Here is a 22,372-nt window from a genome sequence, read left to right on the forward strand (position 1 = left end):
AGTGACAGTATTTGGAGGTGGGACGTTTGCAAGGTGATTAGGTTTAGATGCGGTCATGAGAGTGCAACCCCTCTGAGGGCCTTAGTGCCCTTGTAAGAGGAAGAAACAAGATAGTTCCCCCCAACCCTGCCGTGTAAGGGCACAGCAAGAGGGTGGCTGTTTGCAAGCCAGGACTGGATTTCCACCAGGAGCCCCATTTGCAGGAACCTTGGCCTTGGACTTTCCAGTATCTAGAACTATGAGAAGTGAATGCCTCTTGTTGAAGCCATCCGGTCTATGGAATGTAATAGCAGCCCAGGCTAAGCCAGCGTGCTTCTGTGAGCTCTCTGTTATCCTTTCCACAGATCTTTCTTGCTTCAGTCAGCCAGGGTCCATCTGCAGCTTGCCACCATCCGGCAGCTGACCAGTGTGCCTGTCAGTGGTGGGATCTGCATTCTCATTGAGGCACAGCCTGTGTCTCCAGTCCTCTCTGCCGGCCTTCTTCTTTTTCATCCTGCTCCAATAGGCTAATTCCTTCAAGGCTCCCTCATTCACCTTCCAGAGTGAAAGAATCTGAATAGCCTAGTTAATTACAGGGGGCACAGTGTGACATCAGACCACCCCAGTGGACTGAAGTGAGCCTGGAGATGGGGCCACCTCGGGTCTAGTTCAGGGAACAGGTGTACTCAAGGCAGAGTTTGAGGCATCTTCCCTCTGAGTGGGCACAAAGAGGGCATGTCCCTTGAACAGAGCTGGTGAGTGTGGTAGGCACCGTGATTGATATTTCTAGGACAGTTTTCACCGTGTGACGTAAAGTGAGGCCCAATATCCTCACTGGAATGGAATAACTGGGAGGGGTTTATCAGGGACAGATGCTAACTCCACCCCTTCCTCTACTGTCACTATTTCTAATGGCTTTTCCTGACTTCATGCTTCTAGCAGTGTTCTCATGAAATAGTAGACATTCTGCTATTGCAACATTTTTGTATTCTATTTATGTTATTTACCTTTCTTTCTCTTTTCCCTCTTTTCTGTGCATTCTTTAAGGTCAGGAACCAGCTTATAAACACAAAACCTATTGTAGAGGTGGATTCGTCAAAAGTTCACGTTAGTTAGGGTGTTGATGGCTGTTGCAATAAACAGGCTTCCAGGTACAAATATGATGGTTTGAAGTCTATTTCCTCCTTACATGAGGACCCACATAGGAGTCCCTGATTAGTAGGTGATCTTCCAGCGATCAGGGATCAGGACCATCTATCAGATGGCTTCCCTGCTTCAACATGTGGCCTTCCAGGGCTCCATGCTTATCTGCCTCAAACTGGAAGGAGGGTTCCATGTTCAGTGTTTCATAAGTGAGGACTGGAGGTGGCACATTTCACTCCTGTTGACGTTCCACTGGCTAGAGTCTGTCCCATAGCTGCCCTTAAATGCACATGATTGGGAAATATAGTCTTGCTGTGGACCTAGAAGAAGAGGAAATGGTTTGGCATGCAGCTGGCTAACCTCCTGAGTCTTGAACTGGCACACAAAGAAAGAGGGGAATCTGAATGGACAGAGATGAGGGAAAGGTGCCTCAGAGAGCAGTGGGCTTGAGGACTGGAGTATGGAGAGTGTGGGTTGTGAGGAACTCAGAGTGGAAAGCTAGCCACTTTTCCCAAAGTCCCTGATCTGAGATTTCAGAAACAAAAATGAAGATGCTTGCCGAGGACCTAGAATGCCTGGTTCAAATCTCAGTTCACATACTTATCAGCTGTATTATCTGCCTTATGCTCTCTGCACTTCATTTCCTTATCTGTGAAATGGGGACAGAAATAGTTTCCACCTCATTAGGCATGTTGCCAAGATTGAATAAATTAACACCTGTAAAGGAATATGGAAGAGAGCTTGGCATACAATAAGGAGTCAACAAGTGTTACTACTTTCACTCTTTTCCATGTGTATGAATATAAAGTGTGAGTGTGTGTCTGTAAATTATAACACCATGAGGTTATAGATATAGAAATATGGGGTAAGGGAGAGAGAAAGGAGGATGGTCAAGGATTTGACTTCAGTTTTGTATTGATACTTTGGTCACTAACTAATAATGCCATGACACTCACTCACTCTTGTTAATTTTAGTACTTCAGACAGCAAGTTTTTCCTTCTAATTGCCTTTGCTGTCCCACCAATTATCAGCTGGTTCTTCCATGACATTTGGTCGTACATTTGGTATTTTGTATTATGACATAAATCTCTTCTCTCTCCCACCTTTTGTCTGAAGTTTGGCTTGTTTGTCCAAGGGCTATAATGATGCTCATTAGTATTGGAAGGACCTAGCTACTGCCGGCTTCTTTAGAGCAAAGCCCCACTCATGCCGGCCTTTATTCCAGTGGGGTGTGCTGCCTATTAATGCAAGGTCATTGCCAGTTCCTGCTCTCATTTCCCCCTGCCTTTCTGTGCTCCTCTGGCTTGCCCATCCTATTGCCCAGCGGGCTGCCTTCCATGGTCAAAGGCCACCTCCCATCCACTGTCTCACTGGGGCCACAAGTTCTTGGGGTTCTATGGTACCATCCCCAAGACAGCAGCTGGCTTGAGCTGACAGCTCCCCCAACCAGAAGCCAGGAGGGGCAGAGCAGCAGCCTCCGGAGAATCACTGGCCACAGGCATTTGATGAACTACCTCTCTGCATTCTTGCTTCATGGAGAGGCCCAGTGGAGCGGGTTTGCCAAGTTCTCAAAGAAGAAAACACTGTGTTTCCACTCGACTTCACATTTCGGAAGTAAACTCGCCGGGCAACTTCTTCCATGAGGCTCATGTAACTTTAATGCCTCGTCCTGGCATTGTTTCCCGGCCTGGCTGGTCCTGGCCCCACTGTGTGGCCTCCTGGAGGACAGGATTTGTTCCGTGCCTTGAGGGCATGCTGTCCCAGGTCAGCAGATGGCCTTCTGATGACTGTTTCCAGCCTGTCTTACCTGACCATTCCTTCACTGTATGAACAGATGTTTCCTTCACTTCAGAGCTGCCCAACCGGATTGGTGATTTTTCTTCTGGCCTTTTGTTTGCACAGGACATAAATCTTTCTCTTTTTCTGACCTGGCCTGCAGTTCCATCCACCTGTGCCCGCCTGGAGCAATGTATAACTCTTGCCAGTTCTGTTTCCTTTGCTCACTTCAGCCTATAAACCAAACTTTCTTCTCCCTTCCACCCACCCCCTCTTCTGGGCTGATTCAGCACTCTCTTAGCACCTGGCTGTCAGTTAACACTTAACCACAAAAAAGACATTATTTTATGGGTCTGACCTACACTGGAAACTTCCAATAGAATGAGATATGCAATAGAAATCTCCGTCCCATTGGCCTCCTTTCTCTCTTTTTCTAGAGTCTGAGGAGACTTAATTTACACCAGGTTAGCAGCAACCATGTTAATTGAAAATGAGTTAATTAAATAACTTGATACTTTGAGCTGTCAAAATATAGCGAGTCAGTTGAATCAATCCAGTTAAATGTTTAACAATGATCCCCCAAATCGGATATGAATGTAAGAAGAAAGGAAAAGGACTGTGTTCCTAAGAGGACACTCTTGTGGAGTCTAGATTATTATGAGGCAAATACTATTGACTTTTCTAATTGCTGCAACTGCTTCAGTGGTGCTTGGTTTGAGACTTTTATTTAGGTTTTCTGGACTAGAGAAGAATCCCTCAGCATATTTTCTTGTTGCCTTCTTTTTATTGCAGGGACAAAATGCTCTCAAAACGTTTCTCACCTTCAATTGGAAACCAAGAATGTGAAGTATTCATGTTGTAGCAACAGGCTGGTCAGAAAGAGGGGACTCAGCTGGCGTTACAATAAACTTTGCAGTGAAATGAATGAGATCCTTTGCCACATGGTGATCTAGAAAGTACCAGCCACACACTCACTTGTATAGCTGTTCATGGATGGCCACTGGTTGGGAATGCTTAGCTACATTTCTATTTCTTTGGGTTGTTAGCTCATGAGTTTTTTTTTATTAAAAATGGATCACACACACTCACTCTTTGTAGTTTTTACTTTGCAGCAGGTCAAGATTTGTTGGGTAATTAAAACCTAAGTCTTTTTGACAAGGAGCGTGGGTAGCATGAGAGATGCCTTCAAGACTTAGGTTGAATTGACAGAGCAGCCAGCATCTGGGTGGATGATTCTGACAATCCATCTGTTTGATAGGTCTCTTCACCTCAAAGAACTGGTATGTTGAATCCATCCCACTTGAATTAACTGATCATTTCATTTCTTTGGCAGAGCAGGATAACAGTTTATAGCATGTGTATGGTGGGTTTTGGGCTTCCTAGGTGGCTCAGTGGTAACAAATCTGCCTGCCACTGCAGCAGACATAGGAGACACAGGTTCGATCCCTGGGTTGGGAAGATCCCCTGGAGAAGGAAATGGCAACCCACTCTAGTATTCTTGCCTGAAAAATCCCATGGGCAGAGGAGCCTGGCGGGCTGCAGTCCATGGGGTCGCAAAGAGTCGCACATGACTTGAGTGACTGAGAACAGCACAGCACGAAGGCTTTTATTTTCCAATGTGTTTTCACATCTATTATGTCTTTGGATCCTCACTTTAATTTATATGGAGGAAAAGGAGATTCAGAGTGGTTTGCCTGGCTTGGCTAAGGTTCTAGAACTTGTTAGTACCAGACCCAGAATTATATGCTAGATAATATCGTGATTCCTACAATAGTGAAACATTTTCATGTCACATATACCTTCAGAAGTACACTTTGAATTTTAAAGCACTAACGCATAGGGTAGCCAACTTAAGCTTATGTAGAACTCTTTCATCCCCCCACAGCAAAGTTCACACTTTGTGGTACAGTTTTATGTCTTTTGTCTTTCATAACCGACTTCTGGCATTGCCACATCCTCAAGTATCACGTGAGTCACCCAATCAAGAGTTCATTATGCACACTCTAGGAGTTTTAATTCTAAGACAAAGCCACTCTGGATGAATAACATCCCTTGAACATTTATCATTCGTATATGGTACCTATGTTAGTTGTCAAGTAAATAGAACAGCCAGTTGTTCAGAACGGCAAATATTTTGTTGTTGGTGGTTGGAGTATAAAACCTGGGTGGTGACGGGGAGAGGAGCGCCATCTAGTTGTGTCTTTTCATTTTTTTTTTTTTAAATAAATTTATTTATTTTAGTTGTGTCTTTTCATTTTAAAGCTGAGGGGCTCAAGGCCCAGGGAAGTAAAGTGACTCAATCCAGACCTGTGCTATTTAACACCAGACTCAGGTCCTCTACCTTTCAGCCTGGTACCTGTTCACCGTGGTGTCATGCCAGTGATGGGGACCTGACTTCCCAGCCTCATGGAGGGTGATAGAAGCCTTCCCACTGAGACCCCTGTCTCTCTCACAGTGACCATGTATACAGATAAAACTATGGCATAATTATAGTTTGTTTAACAGCATGGGACATAAAGAAGCAACTTATTATCAAAGTATTTGAATTACTTATAGATGCATCAGTGTTCTTCTTGTTTAACTCCTCTGTATTGAGCCTTGTTTAGTAATTTGTAAATTCACTAGAAGTTAGGATCACACTCTATTTGCTTTATTGGTAAGGCTCCTGGAACCACAAGTATTGCATATTTAAAATAATGCTAGCAAATATGTAATGAGAGCTTCCCCTATACAAGCATTTTGATTACATTTTCCCATTTAATTCTGTCGAGTACCCTATGAAGCTGCTCTTCTTGTGGTCTCATTTTATAGACCAGGAAACTGAAGCCCCCCTCCCCCAAATGGTGACGTTTTGATCTGTTCACATGGTCTGATTCTCAAACCTGCATTTTCAAAATGCCAACTCAGATATATTTCAAAAAGAAATTAAGGAACTTCTCATGCTGTTTGATTTCTTTGATAACTACAAAATGAACTGCAAGTTAAAAATATAATTTGTTCAACATTCTCAGCTAAGAACTTCTGGATTTGGTAACCAGGGAAAGCCAGGGTGGATGCCCTCCTGAATTCATTCAAGAGGGCTTTCCATGGTTGTTGACTACCCGCAAACACCTTTTAGAAGGACTTCTGGGGATGAAACTTCTCTGGAAAGTTCTGTACCACTAAACAAATGTCTAAGCACACATAAGGAGCAGTTTGTATAAGACTTTCATAAAGCAAAGTAGAGATTTAAAGTGTGGCTTCTTCCATCACAGCAGAGGTGCTGGGCTCAGGCACTGGGAATGGGCTGAGAACCAGTCCACATAGAAGAAATCTGAGCTGAGCTGGGAGATGGCAGGAAAAAAAAATAATTTCTTTTATAATGTTTAAAAAATATTTCTTCTATTTATCTGACTGCGTTGGATCTTAGCTGTGGTATGTGGAATCTAGTTCCCTGACTAGGGATCAAATCCAGGCCCCCTGCATTGGGAGCACACAGTCTTACCCACTGGACCACCAGGGAAGTCCTAAGAACCTCTTTTTATAATCTTGACCCTTGTTTTAGAAGATAATGAAGACATTGCGTTAAAAAGATAAGCAGTGTCAAAATAATTATTAAACTAGTTAAAGCCCAATTTATGTTTTCAGCTGTTTCTAAATTAGGAATAGAGTAGTAAAGTTCCCTATATTTTTTCTTGCTTTATTCATTCTCTAGGTGTCATCACCCAAATTTTACCTGCCCATTGGTGAAGATTCAGCGGGAGTCATCACAGCCCAGGCAGGCTGCCCAACTCAGGTGAGAATATTGGAATAATTAGCTTTTGATTTTGAAACCACACCAATTTAATAAGGAAGAACCCACAGAGAGCTGACGCAACGTCCCAATGTCCCTTTCACAGCCCCATTTTCCCTGGGCTTACCACCAGCCCTTTTAATAAACGTGAGCTTGTGAAAGAAAATGCTACATAAAATTTTATACTTCTCAAATTCTGGTTTTCTTTTTAAGTCGCAAACTCAAGCCTGATTGTACTGTACTGCAACCAAAAGACCCCCTCAGGCAAGAAACACATTATGGGAAGCTATTTATAAGGTTTAAATTATCCATATTAACATACTTAAGATTCACCAGTGTGGTTTCTAGATGCCAGATTCAATCCATAGTGATGTCTCAGCATCGGGTAGACAGTTGACTACGTAGACTTTCTCCGGAGAAAAATGCAGAGCAAAACCACAGAGCTGGAAGACCCCTGGAGGAGTTAACTAATCTATCCCCCTGCCTCCGGCAGGACCAAAAGCAAAACCTATTTAGGTATCAGCACAGGTCTATATGCCTGTTTTGTTTGCAAAACCTGATTGGTTCCCTCTCTTTCCATTTTTTAAGTGAAAGCTGTAGGCAAAATACAAGAGAAAAAAATTATTTAGTATATATAGACATATATGTATACAGGCAACCCTTGATCATTAAGTATTTATTGAAATTCTCTTGTATTAAAAGGATAGCATTAGGCCCAGAGAGTTAACCCAGTGTAGATAAAAATACAGCGTACACTCTCAGAAGCTTACAATTTGGTTAAGAAGACATGATATACATCGTGACAGCGCTGGATTGTGTTGACATAAGTATTAGAGACCTAATATGTACCAGCACAGACAATTCTAATCACACTTACTTGGACTTCAAGTTCCTTTATACTTTCATGTCCTGAGAATTCATTCATAGCATTTTGAAATTACAAAAACTTGGCTTTAAGGAGGTTGAAGACATCCAATTTTTCTACTCTGAATTTTTGCCCAGAAATGTATCTGTTCCCTCTCTTTCCAAGCCACAGCTGGAAATCAGCAGTGTCACCAACTTGACTGACGTGAGAGAACCAATGATGCAGGACCAGCATTTCTGTGTAAGGTTTTGGTTCTTGGCATTCCCCTGGGCTAAGGGGAGGATTTTCAACTGGACAGAAATGGTTAATGGCTCCCTCACTCCTGTCTTCCCTCAAGTGGGATCAGCAGCCTCCTACCTGGGTCAGAAAGTGTGGAATTAAACAGACAGCTGGGTAAAAAGTCCACCTTCCATTACTTCATGCATTCATTCCTTCGGTTGTCCTGGACTAGACTTGGGAGCTACAGAGATACCTGGCTCTGATTTGTGAAGAGCGCACAACAGACATATAATCATGATGTGGTAGCAAAGGTCAGTAATAGAAGCAGGTACCAGGTGTACTGTGGTAGGCAGGAGGGAAAAGGATTATATCAGCATGAGGTCTGCAGACTGTTTCACAAATTATGTCACATTTAAACCGAGTTTTAGAGAATAGCAGATTTCATCAGCTGGAGAAGGTGGAAGAATCATTCTAGGCAGAAGGGACACTCTGTGTGCAGAGTGGTGATCCTGGAACATGGTATGGGCCGGAGAATGACAAGAAGAAGAGGACCTGCAGAGAGTGGTGGGGGCGGAGGCTGGAACCGCAACTTGGTGACCATGTTATAAAGGGCCTTTAGAAAACTTGCTTTGGGAGTTTGGATCTGATCCAGAGAGAAGGATGGGGACAAGGAGTGGAGTCAGTTAAAGCTCTTACACACGAAAGGACAGGTCTGGGTTCTTTCTTTAGGAAGATATTCCAGCAGCCAGTAAGTGCAGGGAATATTGAGGTAGAAAATAGCCCCAAAGAGTGAGACTGGCTTGGAGACTACATGACGTAGTCCAGGTGAGAGGAGATGAGGGCTAAGTCAAGGTGGAGAGGGAGAGAACGGCCTCAGGAGATGGGGGGCATCATCAGAGATGACAGGATTTAGAGACGGGATCTTGTAGGCAAAGGAGAGAAAAATCCAGGAAAGTGCTCAGTTTCTCTCTAGATAAATGGAAATAAATGTGAGAAGAGGAGAGAGTCTGGAAGGGGTGAGTGTAGAACCAATGTAGATGTGTTTTTGTAGTGATGTTTGTGGGACAAGGCGTTGGGAATGTTTAGTTCAGTTGAAAATATAAGATTACAGAGCTGAGGATTGACAGAGGTGAGACATGACAGTTAAACTCTCCATGGGTGACTGAGTGGGGATTGTATTTTCGGGAATTACTGCCATTGCTGCGGGTGTCTCCCTACATCCCCAGAGATGGTTGTGGGCTCATTTGTCTAAGCCCCACTATGGTTCACATGGATTTTTTTTTTTTTTAAACCAAGATGCCCCTCTATCACAGGGGAGACTGGGGTCTGGGGGCAATGAGAAATTTTCTTTCAGGTGTCTGTTTAATCTGAAAAATGTGTTAAAGTCTGAATTCTGCCACATAAAACATCCATGTTTGTTCTGATATAAATTATGTTTTAAATTATTTATTAGTTAAATTACGTGTGTTAGCTGCCCCTGCCCCGTACCCAAATCTCTGTGTATCCTGGGAGATGTGTCACAGTTATCCTGTGGCCGCAGGCTGCCCTTGCATGTGACCATCCATATTCCTTGGTTTGTCAAGCATAGATCTCATCGAGATCTGACCATGACTGTGGTCAGCCTTCTGTTCAGAACGAGTCTCCTGGTTTCCACATGCTCAAGTATCAGGTTGTGATATTTCAGAATTCCGGAGCATACCTTCAGGCAAGGTGTGAGCAGATACCAACTTCGTAACAAGAAAAAACTCAGAGCTAGTCCTTTTTTCTTTTCTTTTCTTCCTTTAAAATTTTTTTAATTTTATTTTTTATTGAACTATGGTTGATTTACAATATTATGTTAATTTCAGGTGTATAGCAAAGTGAATCAGTCATATGCATAAATATATTTACTCCTTTTGGATTCTTATCCTATATAGGTCATTTTAGAATCCTGAGCAGTGTTCCCTATACTACATGGCAGTCCTTATTAGATTATATATTTGCCCTTTTTAAAAAACTTACAAAGATAGGACACAAAGGTAAAGACAAATAGTACATAAGCACATTAACTATCAACTGTATGTTTCTACTTTCCTCCTAGTACCTGCCCCACTCCCAACCCCCACTCCTCAGGGGTGACCTAGCTGAGTAGGTGGGTTATTATATTTACTGCCTTGCTACTCAGAGTAAGGGCAAGTGACCAGCAGCACTGGCCTCACCTGAAAGCTTGTTAGAGTTTCAGGCCCCACCCTGGCCTCCTGTGTCAGAATCTACATTTTAAGATCCCCAGGTGATTCCTATGCACCTTCAAGTGTGAAAAGTGAGCTTTTTGTGGAGCAAGGAGAAGGGAAAGTTTATTTCCTTTCCTTTCATCTAGGAAGGTCTGGATTTTGAATCTCCAGATGCTGTCGCAGGAGGAGTTCAACCTGCTGTGGAGCATCGTCTCTACTCTATATGGGATTGGTCCCCTCCTGGGGACTTAAGGGGTCACCAGCCAACCTGACTGTTGAGAGACCCCATCCATTCCTTCAGCTCAGACTTCCAGAAGACAAAACAAAAAAGAACAATCCCCAAGCTGCATTTCCTGGTGAACCCCTATGGCTGTTCACACCCGTTTGAACAGAACCGTCTCTCCTGGTGTTACTTGGAAACCACTGGGAAAGGAGGAAGAGTAGCTTCTCATGACAGATCACCTAGTCCATGGGTACCATCGCGGCTGCTGAAGAGCTTGTGGTGAGGCTGCTGGTGGAGGTCTTTCTCTGGAGCCCTGTGTGAGGGGATTCAAGCATAGATGTCATAGAGAAGACACCCAAGTTCACTACAAAATTTTACAGACTGGACACCGTCCTTCTGAGGAGAGAACTGAGTTTGTGTACTGTGGTACTGCTGGCTCGGATTCAGGGCACCTGGGTTGTGAAGATTCGAGTCAGTCCCTCAGGTCTCCTACACGGTGCGGTCACTTCTGCTGCTTGCTATGGTGGTGAGTTTTGGGATCAAGCACAACAGTCCGCCTTTCCCCTTTGTGTGGTGTGATGGCTACCCTGGAAGCTGAAATATACTGGGTGATCGAAAATGATTGTACAGGGGTAAGCCATGATTATAGCCACCATGGCTTGATCCTTTGGAGTTGGAGAAGGCATAAAAGTGAAGGGATCTGGTAGTAGGAAAACATGTATGAAATTGCTAAGAGGGTGATGGATGCTTTTATTCACTCATTAACATGTAAACTGAGAACAGAACAGGGCAGTCTTTTCCAATACTTTCAGGCTTGTGTTTTATTTTGATGTATCTGAAATGTCCTGGTTATTTTTTTATTCACTGCCAGGGTTATGAGACATTCCTTATTCCTTCTGCCTCACCTCTACCATCTCCATCAAAAATCAGTGTCTTCTGTCTGTCTTCATCAGGTAAGATAATTTTTTCTTTTGGACTTTAGTTTCTGTGCTATGAAAATGATGGTTGTGTTTTCATTTTTGAACTATAAAAACGTAAAACTGAATGCATTTTCTCAAATTACTTATGGTCTCCTGTTCCACCTGGGGGGTTTGATCTGACTCTTTAGGGATTTCTCTCCCCTCGGAGAGAATCACTATGCTAGGAATTGAGTGCAGGTGAACTTCTAAAAATAATTATCTTGTAAAGATCATGCCAGAGATCTCGGGAAAAAAACCAAGAGGGCAGCTTCTTCCCATAGATAAAGAAGACAAGATACAGAAGAGGGCACACCATAAGGTTTGGATTATAATTGGCCTTTCTCAAATATGCTTTCCTCCATCTCCCTTAAGATATGATTCTGGGAAGGCATTTTAGCTGTTTTTAAGTTATAATTTTAGCCGCGCTTGCCAACATCTCAGATTTAAAAGATAAGGAACCAACTTATTTTTCCCATTGGAAGTTAGTTTTAAAAGCCCTGGGAGAGGCCCTCTCAGACAATAAAATTCCTACTGAAGGGTGAATGATTGATTGAGGTCTTTCTTAAAGTAAATCCTGATATAGGAGGAGGCAAAGAGTATGGGAGTTTGTGTGTCTGAAGAAATAAAATGGAAAAGGCACAGAAAGAGACACAGAATGTGGAAGACAGATGTGGCCAGGGCAGCAGTGACTATAGGAGTTTTAGTGTCTTGATGTCTCTAATAACACTTTTCATGCATATATAGTAGTGAAGGGCCGAAATGGTGTTTCTACTCAGTACCCCAGGATAGCATCTGACATATACCAGATGTTCAGTTAATGTTGAATGAATCAATCAATTCTTAAAAATATTACTTGGTAACTTCTCTAACTCTTGTTACCTGTCATAAGGGAAATAATACTAGTGAGCAGGATGGCTTGTAATGTCCCAGGGGCTTCACTGATGTACAGAGTTCATCTGGGTATCTTAAGAGAACTTTACAGAAAAAGATAATTTTCACAAAATATCTGTAAGACACATGGAACGAGTCTTAGCTTTGCTGCTACTACTCTTGTGAATTTCTCCATGCCTCAACTCTTCATCCCTCAAGAAAGTAGCAATGAGTATTTCAGAGTTGTCATGAAGATTGACATAGGTAGGGTATTAGGCATACTGATGGCCATTATGTCGATGTTAAAAAAAAAATCTTTACCCCAAAGTGATTCATGATAAGTGTACAATTAAAGTGAGGATCTGAGTTCTCTACTGGTTTAAATTCCTTTGGAGTAATGACTTTTAGGCCTGTGGGTTCTTGGGAAAGTGGTATATTTCAGAAGTGTGGCGTTGTCCTTGGTGGAGACATTGCTCGGTTCTCAGCAGGATGAGAGTGTTGGTTTTTGATCAATGTGTTTACAAATGTGACTCAAACCAAGGGAGGCACTAGAACCTCCTTAGGGATGATCCTGGATTTAAGGCTGATGATATAGTGGTGGTTTCAGGAGCCATGGCCTCTTTTAGGGCTTGACCTGGTAATTATAAAACTGAGTATTCAAATGCATTTGTACCACAGGCTTATTAGGGGCAAGAGATTGTGACTTTTTCTTGGTAGCTGCACAGCTTCTAGCCAAAGCCTTCTAGTAGCTTGTAGATATTTGCTGAGTAAATTAATGAATGCCCAAAAGAAGGCCAACCAGAGAAACAAGCTGGAAAGGTTGAGATTGCAGATAGGGACCTAACATAGAGGGAGGGTGGCTAGTGATGGATGGAGGCAAAGTTGGCAGGTCAAATACAAGCAGCAATGCAAAAGATAGGCCAAAGTAAAGCCCAAACTCAGGCCATTTCCTGCAGAGGTTTTTGGGTTGGTGTGCCCATAAATTTCACATTTTATAGGGCAACTGTGGGTTTTCTTGGAGGACCTCGCCACAGGTAGCTTTGTCCTGGCCTCAGAGCATCCTGGGTCACTATGGGAAGTTGACTTGAGTCATCTTTGGTGCCAAGGTGTCTTAGTCTGACTTGCACGACCACCTACTTCCTGTTAGAATGGCGATGGAAGACCTTGGCTGCCTGGGATACAATCATGTGGTATGAGTCACCTCTGGGCTATAGTCCATTGTTTCTTTCTGCGATAGTGTGGAACTATTGCAGAATACTTTTGATCATGTCCTTAACAGTGGTGGTTCTTCTTAAGATCTATCTGTTGGCACTGGAAGCAAACCCTTGTGACTTAGCCTTACAGGTTCAGGAGAAAGATGTGATGAGAAAAACAGCTTGTTTTTCAGAGTTGCCATGTAGGCATTTTACAGTCTGATAACCCTCCTCACACCCAGAGCCTGGACATTTTGATAAGCCCTTGCCATCAGTTCCTGCTTTGCTTTTCCTAGGGCCCCTTTGAAAATAACCACCTACAGTAAAGCCCACAAAAGTTAGTGACCTCCGCCCCAACAGTACCCTGTTGTCTCCTCCCTCAAGACTTGGCATGGTGGAGGCCTGCCTTTCCCCTGACTCACTGTGCCTTCTGGCTTCTAGGATCTTGTGATTCGACTTCCTTTGTGTGGATGTATTGACATTGTGCCCTTAAAATGACCTCATGGGTGGTTTAACTTCCCCAAAGTGGGAGCTGGATGCTGAGGGAGCTGTCTGCCACCCCCTTGAGAACAATGTATGCTCCCTCACTCAGTAGGTCACAATCCACATATTCTTAATTCAATACCCCTGCTCCAGCTCCTCAACACAAGAGGTGAGCATGGACTCTGAAGCACTTATTTATCCTTAAGGGCTTCTTCTTATGTACAACATGATCCTCCATGTACTCACCAAATAAATCCAACAATTTTCAATGTAAATCCAGACAAAATATTTCACAGACTAGGGGTTCAAAATTATTATTATTACCATCATTGCCACCACTGTTCCCATCATATCATCAAAGCTTCCTTTGAGAATCTAATAAAAATTATAGACTTTCTTCTCCAGAAACATGTACCCACACACCTGCACCTCAAATCCTGTGTGCTATTCATATTACAGGAGATTCACAAAATGCCAGAATACCCTGCCAGAGCCTCCATGTTAAGGAACCCTGCTTTGGGCTGAAGTGGTCAGTTCTGGTCTTTGTCCTTGGACGCCCATTGGCAAGAAGATTGTTGATTAACACAAGAATGGTGTAATGTTCCGATGCGGAGTGGGCAAGCAGAGGTGCTTGCTGAGTTGAAGTCCATCCTGATTCATTACTTTAGACCATCTCGGAGGTGTCACTTACATTAGTATGAAGTACAAATTATTATTTTCAATGAAGGTGGAAGTAGCTCAAAACCTTTAGAAAGTAATGCTTATGCTTATGTAATAAAAAGTTAGTCTGGGTTTATTGAAGTAGCAGAGACTTCCAGTGAATATTAATAAGGGAACTGAGACAAGAAGAGATAGTGGATTATAATGCCAATGCACTGAAATTGAGAAAGATAAATTTTAACAAAAATGATTAAAATAATTGATGCTAATATAATTTTTATATGTTCCAAATTTTCAAGGGATAAGAAATTGCTTTGGAATTCAAGGTCAGCAGATTACATGTTTAAATGCCAGCTCAGCTACAACTGTGCCATTACTAACTTTCACTACATATTGAAAAATCTATGTGGGGTGTATTTCGATTTCCCGATTTTGCTCTTTTTAAGAGAGAAAAGTTAAAAGGCGAATCCATCACCAGGCTGGTATTTAAGCTCATAATCAAGATAACCAGAATAACATTTAAGATACATGCTGCTGAAAATAATTGATTATCTCATGTACAGTCAATCTCATTAACATATGGCAAAGATTACAGCATAAATATGAGAGTCAGCATAAATCTACTTGCTTGAAAGTACTAAAGATTATATTGTCAGGTACCAAACAGATGTCTTCTTAACAAGGCCTGGGAATGACTTCCTCCCACTTTCACTGGCTATCTCCTCTTCTGCAAACCCCATCTCTAGTTCCTCTCCTGTGTTGGTCACTCCTTCTTATTACTTAGAGCTCTCCTTTGCCATTTAGAGAGATGGCCATCACTCACTTGACTACCATGGAAGTCTTTCTGGTTGGGATCTGAGCTCATCTTTTGAGATTTTTACTCATTTTCTGCCACTCTACCATCTTCAGCTGAGTTTATATCTGTGGATTGAGATTAACCGTGCTAATTTCTTTTTAAAAAAATTTTATGTATTAAATTATCTGCACTGGATCTTCATTGCTATGTGCAGTCTTTCTCTAGTTGTGGCAAGCCAAGGCTAATCTAGTTGCAGTGCATGGGCTTCTCATTGAGTGGCTGGCTTCTCATGTTGTGGAGCACAGGCTCTAGGTGTGCAGACATCAGTAGTTGTGGCTCTTGCGGTCCAAAGCACAGGCTCAGCAGTTGTGGCCCATGGGCTTAGATGCTCCACAGCATGCAGGATCTTCCTGGACCAGGGATTGAATTGGTGTCCTCTGCATTGCAAGGTGGATTCTTAATCACTGGGCCATCAGGGAAGTCTGCAAGATAACTTCTGACTTGACTAATTATATATATATATATATAGAGAGAGAGAGAGAGAGAAATGGAGAGGAGAGGGAGGGAATGACTGTGTGTGTCTGTGTGTGTGTGTGCATACACTGTCACAGTTTTTTTCTCCTTTGTATGAGCTCAGATTTGCATTAAGAAAATAATTCATGTCTAGCATATCTAGCATTTCTGTGTATGTATAGTAGGGGGTTTTTCAGGCTATCCTTAACCTGCCATCTTTCCAAAACTATAAGTTTGACCCAATCTCTTTGTTTCTCAGCTTGTCCTTGTCCATTGTTCACTCTGTCCTCAGGTTCCACATCATGGTTTCTAGAAGGTTCTAGGCTTCACCATCATGGTAGCAACATATTCCAGAAATTCAAGGTATTGATGTCTAGTAGGAAGGGGTATTGTGTGTGCCAAACAATGAAGAAGCAAACAACAGATGTCCATTTGACTTTCCCTTTTGCTCTTACCTGGACAGGTGTTTAATGAAATGTGTTCAGGTACTTGTTATGCCAATATTTGGTGTTTTGCAATGGCACAATCATCACATAATGTCAGGAGAAGGGTATGACATATCTTTAGGTGGAGACAAATGAAATTGCATTATCATGTTGTTTAGGTGAGGAATAAATCTGTTAAAAGTCAAAAAAGCTTCAAGTCAAGGTAAAATCCAGAGAGTTTATAACATCAGCAATTGATGATATTAATACTACCATAAATAACAACAATAACATAGTTTATAGCAATTTACCTTTTAAAGGATGCTTTTACATTCATTTACATTTAATAGTATATGTAGGCATGTGTGCTCAGTAGATTCTAACTCTTTGTGACCCCATGGACTGTAGCCCACAGGCTCCTCTGTCCACAGAATTTTCCAGGCCAGAAGAGTGGAGTAGGTTGCCACATCCTACTCCAGGGGATCTTCCTAATCCAGGAGTCAAACTCAAGTCTCTAGCATCTTCTGCATTGGCAGTAGTTTCTTCACCTGGGAAACCAATATTATATGTAAGGCTGGTATAAATTTCATCCTAGTTGCAAAAGGATTGGACACGACTTAGTGGCTGAAACAACAAAAAAACCGAATCTCACAAACATACCAAATAACCAGTGATTTGTAGAAGTAACAGCTTGTTTTAAAATTAAAATGTTATTTTACTATGAAAGTAAATATGTGCTCAAATGACAACACATTAGCTACTCAAATTTTTATGTATAAAGATATTTATAATAGCAAAAAGTGGAAGCTACATGAATATTGAACAGTAATAGAACAGTTGAATAAATCATAGTGTATCTATTTGCTCGCATTATTAGTAAATGATTTTAATATGATGCCCTCAAAGAATGTCTGATGGTAGGAAAAGTTCATTACACACGATAAAAACAATTAAAAAGTATGAACAAACCAATATTCAGTATGTTTCTCACGTAATTAAAAATAAATGCACAGGGATGAAATATACACACAAGCATAGGAGCAATATTCAAAACAATTAACAACTGTTAGGGGAGGTACTAGCCAATCAGAATGGCCACTTTCTCTTCTCAATTGGTCTGGCCATGCCAGTGCTTACTGCTGAGTGTCTAGTCTCAAAATAGCAGCAGTGTTATGATAATAGGAGTGAATGTTCTTCTTTTTGTCTTTAAAATGTTTCTGTACATTTTTCTGTTTTCCAAATTCTGTACAATGAAGATGTAAGAATTAATAGAAAAGAATATAATCCCTTAATATTCTCTTTAGAGAAAACTGTAACTTCTCAGAATTTTACAATGCTGTTTACTTTCCTTCTTGTTTCTATGGTCCCTCCCCCACCCTTCAGTGTATTGTCTCCCTTAGTCCAAGCAATTCACAGAAGATATTTAAATGGGTCCATAGATGCATTCTTTGAAATGCCCAATGAAACTAATCGGCTAACTAACTAAATCAACACCATAAAAAAGAGAAGTCTATCATTTTAAGATTATTGGTGTAAAACCATAATGTGACTACTTATATTTTTAGTGGAGGAGCCATATTGGTTACCTTTATTGTTTAGTCTCTCATTTGTGTCCTACTCTTTATGACCCCATGGACTGCAGCACATCAGACTCCCCTGTGCTTCACCATCTCCTGGAGTTTGCTCAAACTCATGTCCACTGAGTTGGTGATGCCAACATCATCATCTAATCCTCTGTCATCCCCTTCTCCTCCTGCCTTCAATCTTTCCCAGCATCAGGGTCTTTCCAATGAGTCAGCTCTTCGCATCAGGTGACCAAAGTGTTGGAGCTGCAGCTTTAGCATCAGTCCTTCCAATGAATATTCAGGGTTGATTTCCTTTAGGACTGACTGGTTGCCTACATACTGACAATTAAAAAATTTTTCTCTATCAACAGAGGAAAATAATTGCAAGGTTTATTAACTTTCACTATGTACCAGGCACCGTTCTGAGCACTTTCTTTAGATGATCTCCTTTATCCTCACAACCACCCTATTAAGTAGGTGCCATTATTGTTTTCATTTTATAGATGAAGCTAAGAGAGGTCAAGTAACTTGTGCAAAGTCACACAGCAAGTAGCAAGCAGAAACTTGATCCGAGAGCATCTGACGCTGCAGCTTGGCTCTTAACCAGTTTACTACCCTGTACTGATGTTTCACATACGAGTCAGCTTGACTCCAAAAATAACAGAGTGAAAATACACTGTACTTTCATATACACACAGCCCAAATGAACATAATTGGTGCTTAATAAATGATCCATAATGATACTTATTATTATTGAGGCTGTTGGCATTTGAAAATCCTTCTAGTAGACAATGTTTATGGTATAGGACATAGGGCCTCTGATCTGCAGGGCTTGCTGGCTCTCTGTTCTTTGCAGTGATAGCTATGCTCTTAGGCCTCAGTCTTCTTTCCCAATAAATGAAGGTAATAATTATATCCACCTTTCGGCTGTGCAGTCTAAGCAAGCTAAACATATAAAGATCTTAGCTTGAAACCTGGCACGTAGTAAGAACTCAGTAAATATAAGTTGATGCTATGTCTTCTTGTAATTTTTACATTTAAGGGACAAAATACCTACCTTGGAGGGAGGTACTTAAAGAGGTTTGAACTAGTTCATCATCAAGGCTCCCATGACACAAAGAGGCCAGGCAGAGATGCTTAAATCATAAAGGTCAACAAAGAACAGCCTTTATCTTTTTTTCCAGGCCTAATACTTGTTTGCACTGTATAGTCCAGATTCCTGTCCCTGTCCCTTTCCCCCACTGAATAACCAACTTCCTCTTCAAGACTCTGCTTTGCTCTGTAGTTTGGTTAAGACTTTCCCTAGTCAATTTTGCATACACTGGCCTTGTGATGTTGATTTAAGATTAGCTTTAAGTGAATTTCAGCCAGCATGGATTTCAACCGTTGATTTTAAGTTCATTCATAACATGGCTGAGATGAAGTGAATTTTGTCCAATGGTTTGATGTTAAGAGAGTGTGAGGCTAATGGAGTATTCATTGAGCAGTGAACACCTAATTAGGAATCACAGAGAGCTTGTGCTGGCAGCCTCCGTAGTGAAGGTGTCCAGTGAAGGCTGACTTATGGGTATGGAGAAAAGACTATGCTTGACTGTTTCTGCACTTTTCTTACAGCCCAAACGGCCTTGTCCTTCTGAATTTTCTGGGCAAATGGTAGCTGCAGGGACAGAAATCCTGATTTGTGGCAGCTGAGTGGATGGTAGGACAAAGCTCTTACCCTTCCTGTGGATGAAGAAAAGAAGCAGTTGATTTCTGGGGCAGGCGATCTCTAAATGATTGTATGCACCCTGATAATTTGGGGAGCTGCTAACATTTTTGGAAATGGGAATGTATTTGAAATTCTAACATACAATTTCTAGCTATTTCCAACCTCCCATATGTGAATCGCCAAAAGTGAATTCTGAAAACGGTAGTGGGAAAATACTGCCTGGGGATAAAGAAAAGTTACCGCAGGAGTCTGGTTTCTATATTAATTTATTTCACAATAAGAGCAAATTCCTTTCCCTAGGGGAATATTTGACATGGTAATTGCACTAGGGAACAGTCATTGTTTCATTTCATTTTCATTCTTTTTTAAACTTTCTTTGTAAAGCAAAGTGTTATAAATCTTCCTGCAAGAGCCACTTAAACAAGATTTGTGGGCTGTGAGATACGTGTTGTGTGTGTGTGTGTGTGTGTGTGTATAATGAATATTATACATGTACATATGTATATTCATTCATTCATTTGTTGTTGGGTCTCACAATGACATTTTGACTGATCAAAAGAGAAAATTAGAAGTACATGAGATCTAGACACATGAAACACATTTTTCCAGATTTAGAGAGTGATAGGAGAACACATGCCATCTATCATGAGCAAAAAACACAGACTTGAGTTCAGCTTACATTGCTTTTATGGAACCAAACTCGGGCCTGCTTACCTGTGTGCAGTAAAGCCAATCTACTGATGCCAGACAATGGTGAAGGAAAGTGAAATGTTTACTGCAGGCTCCAAGTAAGGAGTCCAGGGCAGTTAGTGCTTAAACATCCCAAACACCCTGAAGACTTTCAGGGAAAAGTTTATAAAGACAGGGTGAGGGATCAGTTTGTGGACATTCTTCTGATTGGTGAGGTAATCAGGAGTTAACATCATCAACCTTCTGGTTCCAACTGGTCTGGGCTCTTCATAGTTTTAGGCAGTAGACAGTTAACTTCTTCTATCTGGTGGGGGTTTCAGTATGTATGAAACAGCTCAAAGGACCTGACTCAGAATATTATCCACAGCCCTTGAGGAGGAACTAAAGGTCCTTGACTTTGTTTAATGGCAGAATTATTATTGTTTTGTTTTGCGTGACTGTTTTCCTTTCTTTCTACATCTTCTCACTTCTCTGATTAAATTTATTTTTGACTAAAGTTTTTCTACAGACAAAAGGCAGGTGGAGAACATGGGGGTTGGGTGGGTGGAGTCCTGTTCTAGGAAGCCCCCATAGGATCCTGCTCAGTTACATTGCCTCTGACCAAGTGAGAATGATTTTATTACTTACAAAGGTTTTTAAAATGTAAATTGTATCTATAATACACATAGTAAGTAGTTGAAGTCCTAGGAATATGATGGTTTTGATGGTTGATGCACGACTGAAGCGACTTAGCAGCAGCAGCAGCAGCATATCCAATTTAAAACCTTGTGATTTGAGGTAGAGGAATTTGAGAGGTACATCATTCTATATTTGAGCTTCAGTTGGGACCAGGCCTCTGGAATCCTTTGACAATTCAGCAGCCTTTCTGTTCCAAGCACCTTCTCATCGTCCTCTGGGTCTTAGCACTCACAAAATACTCTTGTAGCTTCTGGGAAACCTATTATTGACTCAGATGCCCCAGGGTTTGGGGGCTTAAGCTGCTGTCCCTCCCAGGAACATTTATCATGGAAAAGACAAGTGAGAGCCATAGATGCCACTGTTAGAAAAAAAGATGGACTTTTAGGCATGAGGAGCTTTCGTATCTTTCAGGTACACCTCAGTCATTATCAGGGCTTCTCTGGTGGGTCAACCGCTAAGGAATCTGCCTGCAGTGCAGGAGACTGGGTTTCAATCCCTGTGTCGAGAAGATCCCCTGGAGAAGGGAATGGCTACCCACTCTAGTAGTCTTGTCTGAAGAATTCCATGGACAGAGAAGCCTGGCAAGCTATAGTCCATGGGGTTGCAAAGAGTCAGATACGATTAAGTAAAGAAAGCTTTCATTTTCACTTTTCAGTCATTATTGGGAACTAAGCACGTGCACAACACACATACACCATGTTCTGCTAGACAGAGCCACTTACCAAAATAAATGAGATGCATTACTAAAACTTCCAAAGTAAGAGAGGAAATCAAAGGCAATGGAAAAATAAGAGAAAAATAAGTTGATTCTAAGGAGATTAACATTTCAAACAAATGTTAAATCCTTTATTCCTACTATTATTGTCATTATTATAAAGATGATATAACCCTATAAGAAGTGGAGAAATGGACAAGAATCGTTCCCATAATCTTTTCCTCAATACAGAAGTTACTTTTTCAGACATTTTTTGTTTCAACAATCTGATTATAGAGATTAAGAAAACTTTATTTAGGAACATTAATTTGCTTACCATGACACAGCTCATACAGAACTCCTCAAGATCTGCAAAGAAGACACTCATCTAAGGATGGCTGATAAATTATATTGGACTGTTCTCTACTGATTTTTAAGTGCCATCAAATCATGTAGCCTGTGTCTAATAAAGACTCTATGAACAGTACATTCCATTGGGCTTACTTTAGGAATGACAACTCTTCTCGGACTTCTCTGAAGTTTTAGAACAAATATAAAAGCAGGACTGGGCCAGACTCCAGGGTTCCAGCATCTAAGCCCAACCTTTCCCCTACTGCATTCTGTTACTTTATTCAGTTGTTAAGTTTAGAATGGGTCTTGTTAATAGTTTTCTCTGAATGATTTGTTCTCTCAGATGAGGGTGACAGCTTCTTTTCTCGTGAAAATAAATTTAGGTAGGGAAAGAAAAGAAACAACTCCTTGAGGCTGTTGGTATTTTGATCTTTGATTGTAGATGAGGAAACCAAGGCCCAGAACATTGAGTGGAGCAGGCCTAATTACAGGTCTGTGAACCTCCAAAGCCCATGTTCTCAAACCCTGCGCATGGTTAGAAAACAAGAGGGAGTGATGCTACTGCTTCTCAATGCTGTGTCTTGTTAGATGCTAATTAA

The 22,372-nt window shown here is 41.5% G+C and overlaps 1 protein-coding gene across 3 annotated transcripts in view; it reads left to right on the plus strand.

The window, feature by feature from the left end:
- Positions 1-22,372, plus strand: part of LOC145512873 (uncharacterized) — a 606,383-nt gene that overhangs the window by 78,690 nt on the left and 505,321 nt on the right. For 2 of the 3 annotated variants that reach the window (XM_081507587.1, XM_081507585.1), the window contains exons 2-4: positions 6,594-6,674; positions 10,112-10,714; positions 11,060-11,141. In XM_081507587.1, coding sequence (XP_081363713.1) covers positions 10,709-10,714; positions 11,060-11,141 — 88 coding nt within the window. In that variant the 5' untranslated portion in view covers positions 6,594-6,674; positions 10,112-10,708. The remainder of the gene's footprint in view (positions 1-6,593; positions 6,675-10,111; positions 10,715-11,059; positions 11,142-22,372) is intronic. The other variant, XM_081507586.1, reaches the window with a different exon arrangement.

This window comes from Giraffa tippelskirchi, chromosome 7, assembly GCF_054371585.1.
Source record: "Giraffa tippelskirchi isolate mGirTip1 chromosome 7, T2T-mGirTip1v1.2.pri, whole genome shotgun sequence".
In the NCBI taxonomy this organism is placed as follows: Eukaryota; Metazoa; Chordata; class Mammalia; order Artiodactyla; family Giraffidae; genus Giraffa; species Giraffa tippelskirchi.